This window comes from Vitis riparia, chromosome 5 (assembly GCF_004353265.1).
Source record: "Vitis riparia cultivar Riparia Gloire de Montpellier isolate 1030 chromosome 5, EGFV_Vit.rip_1.0, whole genome shotgun sequence".
NCBI classification, from domain to species: Eukaryota; Viridiplantae; Streptophyta; class Magnoliopsida; order Vitales; family Vitaceae; genus Vitis; species Vitis riparia.
The window spans coordinates 21,002,390-21,017,357 of record NC_048435.1 but is presented as its reverse complement, the minus strand read 5'-3'; the positions used below and the strand labels follow the sequence as shown (position 1 = coordinate 21,017,357).

The 14,968-nt window shown below is 29.3% G+C and overlaps 1 protein-coding gene across 1 annotated transcript in view; it reads left to right on the top strand.

Moving 5' to 3' along the window:
- Positions 1-8,946, top strand: part of LOC117914002 (ankyrin-3-like) — a 66,639-nt gene extending 57,693 nt beyond the window's left edge. Inside the window, exons 2-4 of the mRNA XM_034829151.1 lie at positions 6,742-7,118; positions 7,301-7,845; positions 8,206-8,946. Coding sequence (XP_034685042.1) covers positions 6,742-7,118; positions 7,301-7,845; positions 8,206-8,799 — 1,516 coding nt within the window. The 3' untranslated portion in view covers positions 8,800-8,946. The remainder of the gene's footprint in view (positions 1-6,741; positions 7,119-7,300; positions 7,846-8,205) is intronic.
- Positions 8,947-14,968: the final 6,022 nt, after the last annotated feature.

The following is a 14,968-nucleotide window of genomic DNA, read 5'->3' as shown; positions in this document are numbered from 1 at the left end:
ATTGATTTGATAGAGATATCATATTATAAAGATAGTTAAATAAATTTAAATACATTTGAAGGTCAAAGGTCTCCCACTTCCAAGATTAATTTTTTTCGATGATCCATGTGACCCATGTGGCCTGTTTGACCATAAACAAAGAACAATTTTTCACATGATTAGTCTTTATGTAAGTGTACATGCATTAGTATTTTATTTTATTTTATTTTATATTTTTAAACGTGCTAGTGACATCATCATAGTATTATACTATGATAGAATGTTAATGATCGATCAATACAAACTAACATTTTTGTCTTCAACCAATGACAATATTAAAAGTTTTGATTCTAACATTGCATTCAAAAAATAATTAAAATATTTTAATCATAATACTTAATTTTAGGTAATGAATTTTTATGATTGTCAAAGTTTGAGGAGGGAACAAGTATGAACCCAAAATCTCTTCCAAGGCCAATTTACATGCTCAACCTATTAAACATTGTAGTAGGATAATGGGATGACCCTAGAAAGAGATATATTATATTTGGAGTAACTTCCATTCCAATTAATGAATCCCTCGGAGGTTCAAAATTATAATATTCTCAAAATTAATAAATGATTTTCGTAATGACTACTCTTCATGCCTTAAAAAGGATGTATATTATATTTGGAGTGCCCTTCCACTCCAAATTACTTAAACTAATATTATGTTTTGTATTTTCATTTTTCTAGAAAATAAAAACTAAGACTGAAAATATGTTTAGATGTTTATATTTTTTTTATAATTTGAGAAGTTATTCTAAAGATTTGATAATTTTTTAAAATGAAATAGAAAATTAGAGTAGAAACTTTTATATTAGACATACCTTCACAAAATTATTTATTAGAGTTTTTTTTTATTTATATAAAAAAAAGGAGAAAATCATACCTGAACACATTTTTTCCATGTTCATTTTCTAGGAAGTTAAACTCAAAAAATGGAAAAAGTGCGACAATTCTCTATTTTTAATTTTCTTAAAAAATATGAAAATACTTTTCAAAAGTGAAAATACTATGCTGAAAAGTTCAAAACTTTGAACGAAATAAAATCATGTTAAAGACTTGGTAAGACCTACAGTGTAAAAGGAATATGAATACTATAAATAAAAAAAAAAATATTAATGTCGATTAAATATTATTTTAGAAGTTAAGTATGAGTATTTTGTTTATTTATTAGAAGAGGTTAATTATATGTGTATATATTTTTATATTAGAAACAAGTTAATTTTAGTTAATTAATTATAAATATAATACAATATAAAAAATAAATGAAATGCTATCTATATATAATCTTTTGTAACAAGCATCTCTATGAACATATGTTCCATTTTTTTTTTTTTTTGCACTAGAAAAATAATTTTAAAAAATATATAATAAATTTTGTATAAAAGAATTTTAACATAATTAAAATAATATAAGAAGGTTAACATTGAAATAATAAACTAGAGCGCTGTCTTTAGCCTCATTTTAATCAAACTTATGATGTTATTTTATTAAAATTGAATTTAATAAGGACTCATTTTATAAAGACAGTTAAACAAATTTAAACATATTTGAAAGTCAATGCTTTCCCACTTCCAATCTATTGGTATTATTTTTTCTTCCATGATCCATGTGCCCCTTTGACCATACATAAAACAATGTCTAAATTGTAGTTTCCAATTAAATAAAGAATAATTTCTCATATGATTAGCAATTATTACGTGTGTAACTAAACCAGTAAATATAATAGTTTTCATGATGTCAAAGTTTGAGCCGGGAACAAGTAACATCCCAAAACATCTTCCAAGGCCAATTCACATGCTCACTGTATTAAACATTGCACACATCGTAATGGGATGAACTTTGAAGGGAATATATTATATTTGGAGAAACTTCTATTCTAATGAGTTCCTCTGGGGTTCAATATTATAATATTCTAAAAACCAGCAAATGATTTTCAAAATGACCCTTCAAGCCTTGAAAGATATATGTATATCATATTTGGGGTGACTTTCCACATAGTCCATTTTTCTAGCTAATAAATAAATAAATAAGAAAAGTAAATAATTTGTAAGTAAATATAGGAATAATGTAAGAAAATAAACTTTTGAGTGGAGACTTTCGGTGCATTACCCTAAACTTGGTGTGATTAATCTTAATTATTTCCTTGATTTTATTAGTATGCTTTTCATAATAAAACAAAAACGTTTAGTGGATTTTTATTGTTATTGTATAAATCTCAAAGAGGTAAAATTTAAATGAAGATAGATTAAAATCTATTTTTATGTTTTCATTTTCAAAAAAAAAGAAAAAATGAGTTTGAAAATATGTTTGGATATTTGAAACTTCTTTGGAAATGATTATAAAACAACATTTTAATGTTCTTCCACTATTACAAAAAAAACAAATTAAGGATGCTTTTATAGTTGGTCCTTTCATTATTTAATTGAATATTGTCACTTAATAATGAGAACAAACCCCCTCAAAAAAATCTCATAATTATATGTACACCATATATGTCGCACCGCAAGTTTTTCGGATCGAATCAAATAGAATTTAGATTATCAAATTCTAACAAATATACACTAATATTGATGCTTATTGATTGTGATGCTTGTACAAAAACTAGCTTTTTTAACTTGAAATATGTTTTGCAATTTTTTCTATGAAAATAATTATTAGAGGAATTGTTCTAAAATCATATAATTTTCTAAAATAAATATAAGATATCTAAGGTGGTGTTTATTTTTTTTTTTTTTTGCTTTTTGCTGAAAGAAATTTGTTTTCAAAATTTAAGTTATTTGTTTTTCTACTTTTTCATGACTTATTATAGACTTTTTATTAAATAGAAAAAACCAAAATATGTAACTTTTTCTAAATAGAAAAAAATAACATATTGATTTTTCTTTACTTTTTAATATTTAATAGAAATAAAATACTACAAAAACAAACAACCTAATATTTAACACTGTTAAGTATTAAGATTCTATTTAGAATTAAATAAAAAAACAAACACAACCTAAGTCTTTTTCTTTTATAAAATATTTTGAGAAAATTTTGAAAAAATAGAGCAAATTTTTATATTGCACATACCTTCACAAAGTTGTTTATTATAGAGTTTACACTTCAACTAGGTGTTTTGTCAATTTAGAACATAGTTCCATTTTTTTTTTTTGAGTTAGAAAATAAATTTAAAAAATAAATAATTAGTTTGTGACAAACTAATTTTAACACAATTTCAATAATGTAAGAAGACTAATATTAAAATAATACAACTAGAGCACTTTCCTAGGCCTCATTTTTAATCATATCCTAGCTTAGTTCACAATACTATGTAGATGGTAGGTGTTTATAATTTCATTTATGCATGTGTGTAAGTTAAGCATACGAATAAATAGAGCACAAATGAAGGGAATCTAACATTTGTAAAAGTTATGTGTTAGTGGACCTTTTTTTATACGCAACCAAAAATAGAGTTATTGAGAAGTCAGAACTATTTTAAATTTCTATATCATTTTAATTAGACTTATGATGTTATTTCATTAAAATTGACTTTAATAAGGAAGTTATTTTATAAAGACAGTTAAATAAATTTAAATATATTTGAAGGTCAATGGTTTCCCACTTCCAAGCTATTGAGATTATTTTTTCTTGGATGATCCATGTGGTCCCTTTGACCATAAAATTATGTTTAAATTGTAACAAAGAACAATTTTTCACATGATTGTAAGCCTTTTACATCATTATTTTTATGTATGTGTGTCACATACAAATTTTTGAGTCTCATTGTTTATATTATAATTTTATTTGTTTGTATCCTTTATATTTTACTCTCATTTACTTATATTCAATGACCTATATCTCACCATTAATATTCAAATGGATCCATTTGGACTTTAGTAAGTATCACTGTGATATCTTAACATTTCTTAAATTATAATATTCTCAAAGCCAACAAATCATTTTCACACTGACTCTTCAAGCCTTGAAAGGAATGTATCTCGTATTTGGAGTGACTTCCCATACATATTATATTTTTATAGCAAACAAACAATAAGAAAAGTAAAGAATTTAATTATAAGCAAATGAAGGAATAATGCAATAAAACTAGAGAAATGAACTTGGAATTGGATAACACTTTAAATGTGTGCATGTAATGAAAATTTTGACTCATTTGCATTTTAAAAGGCTAAACTTTATTTATTTTTAATTCATTTTAAATAAAATATTATTAATGATTATCATTTTTAAAATATTATTATTTATTTTTAACAAAAAAAAAATTATTCTTTGAAGAAAACGTTAATATCCATATTTTTCTAACATTTATTAAAATATAATTTTTTATTAAAAAACTATAATTTATTATTTTATTACTATTCACATTTTATCAAAAACTATTTATTTTTTAATTTATATCTAATTATAAAATTATTTTTATTTTTAATAAGGCTTAAATTAAATTTAATTAGCATTATATATATTGAATTTAAAATGCTTTTATAAAGTAAAAATAGAAAATTATTTTTATAAACAACTTATCCAAATAAGTTTTTTGTTTTTTTATTTTACTTTTTGAAAAATATTTTTAAAAACAATTTCCTAAACATCCTTATTTTTATAAAATATTTAAAAACAATTTTTTTTTTTTTAATTTAAAATCAAATTTTGAAAACAAGCATAAGAAAACACGATGAAACAAATTTTAAATTTCCACATACAATCACATTTAACAAAATAAAACTTCCTAAGGAAGGCATTATCTACATAACAATTAATTTGTCATTCTAGAAGCAAATTTTAAAATTAATAACACGGTACATAATTTAATTCCATATTATGGTTGATTTAAAAAATTCATTATGTATTTGAAAATAAAGGGATTTCCATATCTAAATGGAGAAATGAGGTATAAAAATAGGATTCCCGTGGACGAAAGTATTGGTACGACTCGAGAAAAAAAAAAATTCAAAATGGCATGTTAATTCTTTCGCCCAAGGCTCTTGTCTCCATTTTGTAAGTGCATGAGAAATATGCTAATATTTTCTCTTCACCACTAGGGATGGCAACATGCAAATTTCGGACAGAGTCGCCCTCATCCCAATTCCATTACTTATGTTTACGAATATCTATTTCTATTCTATCTCAAAAAAAAAAAAAAAAAAAAGAAATTAAATGGGATAGAATCACTTTATCCCTGATCAAGTTTATTTATATCTATTCCAAATCCTACCCAATAAATTAATTAACTAATAAAATAAAACTAATTAACTAATAAAATAGGGCATGGCCAGTGTAGGAAATTCTCACACCCATCTCACCCTGTTCCATTTAAATTTTGTTAATATTTTTCAAAAATTTTCAAGTTTTTTTAATTTAAAAAATTTAAATTTTATTAAAAATAAATAAATATAATAAATATTTATAATTTATTTTTATGGAAAGAAATATTTTATATATGTTAAAAAGTATAAATGAAAAAATTAATTAATATAACTTTTTTAATATTACATATAATCGAGGCAAGGTGGGTGGGAAAAGTCTTATCTAAACCCACCTTGTACTTGTCTCAAGTTTTAAAAAAAAATCTCAAACTTATTTATATTTATCCTAATTTTAGGTTTTAAAAATTTTTAAAGAATACTTAATAGTAAAACTTCGATGCTTAACAAATAAATTGATCAAAAAATAAAATAAGGTATTCAAATTAAAAAAATGTATAGAAAGGGAGGATAAAAAAATAAAACCAAATGGTGTTGTACCACCACCCCCTAATATAGAATAAACAAGTTACAACTTACACTAATGACAACAAAGGCCAGATCCTAAGTATTGTTACTCGAGGATGGTGATTATTTTAAGATTTCAAATTTCATTAGGCTATATTTGCTGAAAGAAAAAGAAATGTTATAAAAAATGATTTTTCCATTTTGATTTCATTATAAAAATTATGGAAAAAAAAATCAAATATGATATTAATAAATTAAACATCTTTAATTTTATAAATAATTGCATATTAAAGGATAATAAGAAAATTCCAAAGCCTATTTGTTCTTCTCATTCTAATCCCTTAAAAAAGCTAAGCAAATCCGAAGAAGCAAATAAATGACATCTAGATCTGCTCACCGTCTGAAAAGAAAAACGTAATCAAATACGACTTTGATTTCTTGATGTGTATAACAGCCCATGTGATATCTCCATTAAATATTTTGCATCTTGTGACTATAAAAAAGGACCTTGAGAGAGACCTAAAAAATATATTTGGGTTGACTACTTGATTTCTTTGTGCTCATACTAGTACAAATATGCTTAAACGGACTCATAATTTCTACAAAGGTCTTTAATAGTTGTGTAGAGGAGGATAGTGCTGATTGCTGAAGCACCTATGGATCTTTCCACTTCCATCCACACTGCAGAATCACATACTCTTTACTTGGAACAGGTTGCAGCTCAAGACCGTAGCCAAACCCAGATCTCGAACCAGGCGGCAGATGCAGATGGCAACCAAACTCCGATCACTTGCATGGATGCTGCTTTGTACAAGGCCGCAGCATATGGCAGGATCGATGTCCTGGAACAAATGTCAGAAGATCATTTTCTGGTCCAATTAACCCCAAATAAGAATACCGTCCTCCACATTGCAGCCCAATTCGGTCAACTGGACTGTGTTCGATATATCCTGGGGCTGAATTCATCTTCATCTCTCCTGCTTAAGCCCAATCTGAAGGGCGACACTCCACTTCACCATGCAGCGAGAGAAGGCCATTTGACAGTCGTGAAAGCACTCATTGATGCTGCGAAACGACTTCACCAAGAGATCGAGAGTGGGGTTGGAGGAGATAAGGCGATTATGAGGATGACAAATGAGGAGGAAAACACAGCCTTGCATGAGGCAGTGAGGTATCATCATTCAGAGGTTGTGAAGTCATTGACCGAGGAAGACCCCGAGTTTATTTATGGGGCTAATATTACAGGCTACACTCTTCTTTACATGGCCGCCGAGAGAGGTTTTGAAGATTTGGTGAATTTAATCATAGGAACTTGCACATCACCAGCTCACAGTGGCATGATGGGTAGAACGGCTTTACATGCTGCTGTAATTCGCAATGACCAAGGTATCACATATGCAGATCCTTCCCTTGAATCTCGATTCCCATGTGGTTAGATAGTCATGCAATCTATTGTTAGAAAACATGATCACCTCTAGGAGTCATGCTTCAGTAGAGGGAACTTCAATTATTAACTTAATTTTCTTAAATTTGTTTTCTCTGTTTTTTGTTGGTTCGTTTGTTTACAGAAATGACAGCCAGGTTATTGGAATGGAAGCCAGATCTGACAAAAGAAGTGGATGAGAAAGGATGGTCTCCCCTTCACTGTGCTGCATACTTCGGTCATACTGAAATTGTGGAGCAATTACTAGCCAAATCACCAGATAAATCTGTAACTTATCTTGGAATCAAGGACAGCAAGAAAACAGCACTTCACATTGCGGCTAACCGTCACCATCAAGATATAGTAAAGCTGCTGCTGTCACACTCCCCAGATTGTTGCGAGCAAGTGGATGATAAGGGAAATAATGTTCTTCACTCTGCCATTATGAGCGAGCGGTATTATGCTCCTGGTAATATCTTCACGGACAATAGTTTGTTATGGGTGACAGGACTTATGAATGAGAAAGACGCTAAAGGAGACACACCCCTCCACCTGCTTGCTTCTTACCAAGTTTATGATCCATTTTTGTCAGAGAACAATAGAGTGGATAAAATGGCGCTCAACAAGGATAAGTTAACCGCCCTAGACATTCTTTCAAGGGCTAACGTTAAGTCAGGAAATATATCCAGGGTAAGGCTCCTAACCTAATCTTTTTATTAGTAATGGTATGACAAGACTCCATCACGATGGTAGAATTAAAAACTCAGGGCATCATCATCATTATTTTTGCTATTTTTATTATCGGTAGAGACAATCATGCTTAAAATAGAAATTAACTACCAAATTCCCATGATGAAGGTAATTCGTAGCACCTGTGGGTCAAAATTGTAGTCTTATGGAAAAACATTTTGAGGGAAGATGAGAAAAGCTTTTTATAAAAAAGAAGAGCAAAAAGCCAAAACAGTGACACATGCACTACATTCTTTTTCTTATTCTTTTTCTTTTTTTTAGGAAAAAGGTTTATTTGTTTTTATTTTGATCAAATTTCAGGAGGTACTTCTAAAACAATTGAAGGAAGGGGAGAAAGTTGTTGTTGGACCCTTTAGTTGGCAGGAGGCCATCAATAAAGACAGTGGTAGTACTGGTAAGGGTAGTGCTGATGATAATGGTAGCAGTAGTAAAAGCAAAGACGTCGGAGAAGACAAAATCATCTCGGAAATAAACCGAATAGGTGAAACCCATTTGATAGTGGCAGCACTTGTAGCAACTGTAACCTTTGCAGCGGGATTCACCTTACCTGGTGGTTATGACAGTGATGGCATGGCAACTTTAACAAAGAAAGCAGCTTTCATAGCATTTATTGTGACGGACACCATAGCCGTGACGCTCTCTGTATCTGCTGTGTTTGTTTATTTTATTATGTCGTTGCATGGGGACGAGGAACTCCTTGAGAAACACTTATTTATGGGCTTTTATCTCACCATGTTTAGTATAGGAGCAATGATGGTTGCGTTCATGACAGGCCTATACGCTGTGTTACCACTTTCCTCTGGGCTTCCAATTGTTGCTTGTATCATCTGCAGCTTCTTTCTCCTTCCCTTTTATTTTGTACTTAGACAAGCTGTTAAATCTGCAAAGCAATAGTGGGACCTTATGTTTGCATTCGGGCAATAGCAGATCTTGTAGCGCGGTAAGACTACCTTTTCTTCTGGCACTAGAAATAATTTTCTTGTAAGCATGCTTTGTAATAATTATTATCGTAATTTTTTTTTAAAAAAAATTTTCTCAGTATGTGCTAATTGATCTATTTGCAATTGGTAAGATCCAATTTTCTTTATGGGAGTGAAATTATTAATTTACATGAAGGTGTGTCATGATGTTCCATTAGTGGATCTGGTCAACTTTATCAATACGTACGTTTGAAATTAAGAAACAGATCAGATATAAAAAAATAAAATAAAAATAAAAACACAGGCCCATGGATGGTGACTATACCAACTAAAAACTTCACGATCACTATGCCATTTTGCAGCTCGGACTAAAACCTTGGAGGCATCCTCAAATCTCTCCCTCTTCATATATAAGAGCCCAATGGGCAAAGGAGATTGGATTTTTGGCTTCTAAAATCCAAACCCGAGAGGATCAAGACTTGGTCTGTGAGACAGTGAGAGTTATGGCTATTGCCATTGTAATTAGTTTCATGTCGGAATGAATCTGTTTGACCCCATTTATATACAGCTGTAACTGTTATCCCCTTGTTAGTTATCACTGAGATGGGTAATTAAAATGTCGCAACCATCTCATGATTAAGAGGGACAGAACTCTTGACGTTGTGATGTTATATATTGATTGAAGGAATATTCTTGAGTCAGTTTGTATTATGGGCAAAACTCCTCTACACATGCCTGCCGAGAAGGGATTTGCTGACTTGATGCAAATAATCATGCACAACGCCAAAACTTCACCAGTTCAACATGGCCTTATGGTATATATATATATATATATATATATATCTGTGTGTGAGCATCCGAGAGTGTGACAAAAAGAACTAGGTAATGGGGTGACTTGTATCTACTTTTATTATTTTTAAAAGTAGAAGATATAAATAAATTTTTAATTACATTTTGTAACTTTTAAAAATATTTAATATCTTTCTTAATTTTTGTTTTAAAAAATAGAAAAATATATTGATGATTCTATATAATAAAAGGAAAAAAATTAATGATTCTTTTGATAATTTTTGATCACTTTCTAGTCATATTTTATGTTCAATTTGTAACCATACACATTAATACATTCATCATAGATTTATAGAAACCACGTCTCAATGACTAATATCAACCAATAGATTGCCTAAATAAATCATTTTTTTGTAAGGAACCTATAATTTAGATATTTCATGTAATTTCAAATGCATTCAAATCATATATAATGCAAAAGATGTCAAAACATAATGCTCTGAAATTAAGTATGCTGCATGGAATAAGACATAGAAATGAGAAATTGGAACTTTATTAAATAAATAATAAATCCAAATATGTTATATTATGTCATATTTTTAAGGGTTCTATCGTAACAATAGTGACCTTAATCCTATACTTCCCTTCATCATCCTTTTCTTCTTGTTTATCTTATTAGAATTGAGTTTTCAAATAAAATTTTATTTTTAAAAATAAAATAAAATTGATTTTAATAACGGTTCTCACAACCTAGTTTTTAAGAGCTATTTTAAAAAAGGTTATCAAGCATGCTCTTGGCCAATGGTGGAGCTAGAAACTTTTGTTAGGTGGGAACATGAGAAAAATAATATGTTTAATAATCATCTATAAATTTTAATGTAATTAATGGTATTCAATATTATTTCAAAAATATGAAAATTTATCAAATCAAACAACCAAAAGACTAGGAACATTGGAAAAAAAGTTTTACATCTTATTAAAAAAGTTTATCAAATCTCCTGTGTCGTTATGTTGATTATTTTATCTTTATGTTTTTAAACTAATATTATTTATATTAAAGCTTATGTTGACACAATAAATATTATTAGTATAACTAATATTATATTTATTGTCTTGATTATTATTAACATTATTAATTTTATAATTATTGTTATTCATATTTTTATTATTATAATATCATTTATTATAAATCAACTAGTCCTAGAAGACAATATTTTTTCTTTTAATTTATAAAGCTTATAGTTTTTATTATAAAAGCATTCATCATAGTAATTCACTTACTCTATATATAATGCTAATGCTTTGATATCATGCATTAACATAGAAGCGAAGTTACAAGTATGACAAAATGCATTGATCATACAACATCAGTACTCTAAATATATAATATACTACAACTAACATGATTTCATTTTTATTTTGTTTTCTCAAAACAAACACGTTGTTGTATACTCTTTAACATTTCCTTTGCCACGAATTAACCTTAGAAGGCATTTTTTTAATAAGGTTTATGAGTTTCGTTATAAAAATTATCGCTAATATGAATATATCTAGCATATAATGTTAATTCATTGGGATGATGAATTAAATGTAGAAACTAATTTAATAGGATAAGACAACGTTTCTAATGTGTAAAATCAAAGTTTGTTTAATTTCGGTTTTGATAATAACAAAATACGTTTGTAACTAATGATTTATTTTAAGTGTGTTTAGGTAGGAAGATTTTTAAAGAAGCAATCAAAGATATATCAAGCCTAAAGGAAACCAAGAATTGGCCAAATTAGGCTGTAACATGGAAGACAATGTGTATCTTTGGTATTATCAATGTTTATAGGTATTGTTGTAGCATAAGGGTATTGGTGTAGCCTTCCATTGTAGCCCTTGAATTCTATGAGGCATTTGTGATATCCTGGTTCTAATACCAATTCAATGGATTGAAATGATTGAATTACATAAAAAGAGATAATCGAAAGAAAAGAATTAAAAGAAAATTATTGACATTGGTCAATCTTATTGACTATTACACAATCTTTTATTTAATCCATATTTAGATATAAGAGAATAGAAATTTTGAATAAAAAAATAAAAAAATAAATAAATTACTTATATATATATATATACATTGAAACTAAAAATATTCTAATTTTTTGAAAATTAAAAATAACTAAAAATATTAATTTCATTAAGCGTACCAAAAGTTAACATGAAAACTGAACAACAAATGTAGATGATCAACGTAAAAATAGCAATCCCTGAGAGATGCGACAATATGGTGTACAAGCCAGTCAAGAATGCTACCACCATTGCTCCTACACCCAACTTGGTGAGCTTATAGGCCCACCTCAGAAAATGTGCTTTATATACCAGTCTAAAAATTAACCAGAGAAAACATAAGATACAATATTAATAATTTTACCTTTATACACTCCAAGTCATTTAAAGTAGTGTAGCTTCAATGCAACTCATATAATGTGCCACATTTTATAAAGGAAAAGAATAAAAGAAGATACAAAATGATAAGACATGGAATGATAGGACAAGGAATGGCAAGATACGAAATGACAAAACATGAAAAGACAATAATAAAAACAATGCACATAAAAATGATAAGAATCTACTTTAGTCAATATTTCCATAAATTAAAAGCAATTAAATATTAATAACATTTTATTTTCTTAATTTAAGAAATAATTTTTATTTTCCTTAAATTTAGGATATTTATTATTATTATTATTATTATTATTATTTATAATTCATAATATATTAATTTTTGTATAAATTTCTAAAAAGAAATAATAAAATGAAACTGCTTCCATTGCCAAATTATAAAATTTTCACATTTTACTTTGTATGCTTGCATGTGCACCAATTCCAAGCTATGTTTGGAAATTAATTGAGACTTAGATAGGCTTACCTTTCATCCAAATAAATCCTAAGTCAATGAAATTATGCTTATAGCAGTGAAGTTTTGGTTGTTAAGCATCATCTTATCTACTTTTTGTAGTTTTGCGGATTCCCATCATTGTGGCATCGTTCTAGGTTCCATCTCAGTTTATCTCTAATTCCCTTGGTTTTAGTCTTCATTCTTCGAGTTGCATCCCATCTTTCTATATTTTAGGTGTCATTCCTTTTATCATAAGTTTCATTTTTGTCATTCCTCTCTTATTCACCCTTCCATTCATCTATAGCAAAGGCCCCTAGAATTTCTTATAGATACTATTTCGGTTTCTCCTTTGGTAGAGCCATCTTTGAGTCTCATGTAGATATTTCATCTTTCCCTTAGCATCCTTTGTGCGCATTTCATGATTTAAGTAAGCCCTCATGACACTAGGATAATTTTAGTGGTCTTTCTTATTTTTTGATAGAGTCCACTTCATTCCATTAATTGTTTTCGTTTTTATTTCACTCCAATACTTATATTCTTTATAGTGAATTTTATTGAAAATGAGCATATTTGTAAACCCCAAAAATTGTCCTAAACCCATTTCTAACTTCTGTTTTAGACTCATTCATTTTCTACATTTTTTGGGTCTTTCCTATTGGAATTTTGACCACATGGTTTCAAGTCCACGTCCATACCCATGCATGAGATAAAACCTAGACCATTCATTTCAAGAGCACATACCCATTCTTCATTCTTTTGTTTCATTCTTTTCTTTTCCTTCTCTTTCTCTTACCCATCACCACCTCATCCACACCAACAATCATGTCACTAATGACCTTGCCATCACTAACTGCCGAGTGCATGTAACCTCCCAATAGCAATCCCCTCCGAGGGCAACCCCTCATTTCACTTTTTCTTTTTTTCTTTCTCTCTCTCTTTCTCTTTTTCTCTTTTTCTCTTATTCTCTCTTTCTCTCACCCAAATCGATCCTTTCCTCTCTCTTTGCCTCACTCAGACACCATCATTGTCACCCCCATACTAGCATAACTACGGACTGCCACTGTCCATAACAATACTATCGACCATGGTGGCATCTCTAGCCAACCCCTTCTTGATGAGAATCAACAAGCATTCAAGGATCCATTGCATGTTCCAGTTAGGTGTATTACTAAAGCAAGATCCAAGAAGATCAAAGAAGCACTCAATGGGCTAATTCAAGAGACTTGGGCTGATTCTAACGTAGGACATTCCAAGCTTGGTCCAAAGGAAGATGAAGGTGTAATAAATTTAATCCAAGCTATTGAGGGCTAATATAACTTGATTGGGCTTGATTTATGGCATGGATTAATGACTGATTGACTTTTCAGCTTCATATAAGTTATTTCCTATTCTAGAGCTTCTAATTTCAGGCCAAATCTAACTTAATTTTAGGCTTTTAATATTTAGTACGTTTTTTTAGCTATTTTACTATTTTGGATTTGCTAATTTCAGACAAAATCAACTTTTATTTAGGGTTTTAATATTTAGTAAGTTTTTTTCATGACATATAAATAGCATGCACTCATTGTAATAGCGGATAACTTTTTATTGAATAAAACCATCAGAAAAGGTGAGGCTTTGCTCTTCTTTTGGTTCTTCAAGAACTGTGAACTTATCAAGGATTCTTCTTTATGGCGTTCAAATTTATACCTTTGGTTTGTGATTCCATTGTAATCATTGGGTCAAGGTTTGTGACTCATACTTTTGGTTCGCATTTGACTTATAAAAGTTGGGTCAGGGTTCTATAAAAAATCTGTATTTTAGCTTTCTTGAGCAATTATTCCAATATTGTTTGTTGGGTCTCAAAGCGTGTCGATTGTGGTTCGCATCACTTCTCCATCTCTTTCTCTTTCTTACTCTCTCTCTCTCTATCTTTCCTACTCATCCCTCTCTTCACCATTGCCCACTGCACAACATATCACCCACCACATACCACCTCTTGTATGGTCCCTTCTCACACTAAGTTATCACCATCTTCATTCAGGGTTCAACCACAGGTAAAACTATTCCTTTAGATCTTCAAAAATGTTAAATTTTGATTACTTGGATTTATTTGTGGGCTTTAGGTTTAGGATAGTTTGCATTTGGATGTTGATCAAAGCCTTTTTATTTTTTTGTTGATTTGTATGTTAGATCATTTTAGAATTTACGCTTGTGTTCATTTGGCCTTTTGGGCCTTAGTATTCAATTGTTATTTTAGGCTTGCTTGTATATTTGTTATTAGGCTTTATTTCACTTGGGTTGCTTTTTATTGGATTGAGTTTGTTTTTATATGCTTTAAGGTTTGTTCCTTGTTCTCTTTGGGGTTTTTATTTTGCATAGGTTGATTGAGAGATAACCATTGGAAGATCAAAAATAAGGTTGGATGATCAACATGTGGAGCAATGAGGAAGCAAGTTGAAGGCTTTTCATAAAGTGGAGAATCCTTAGG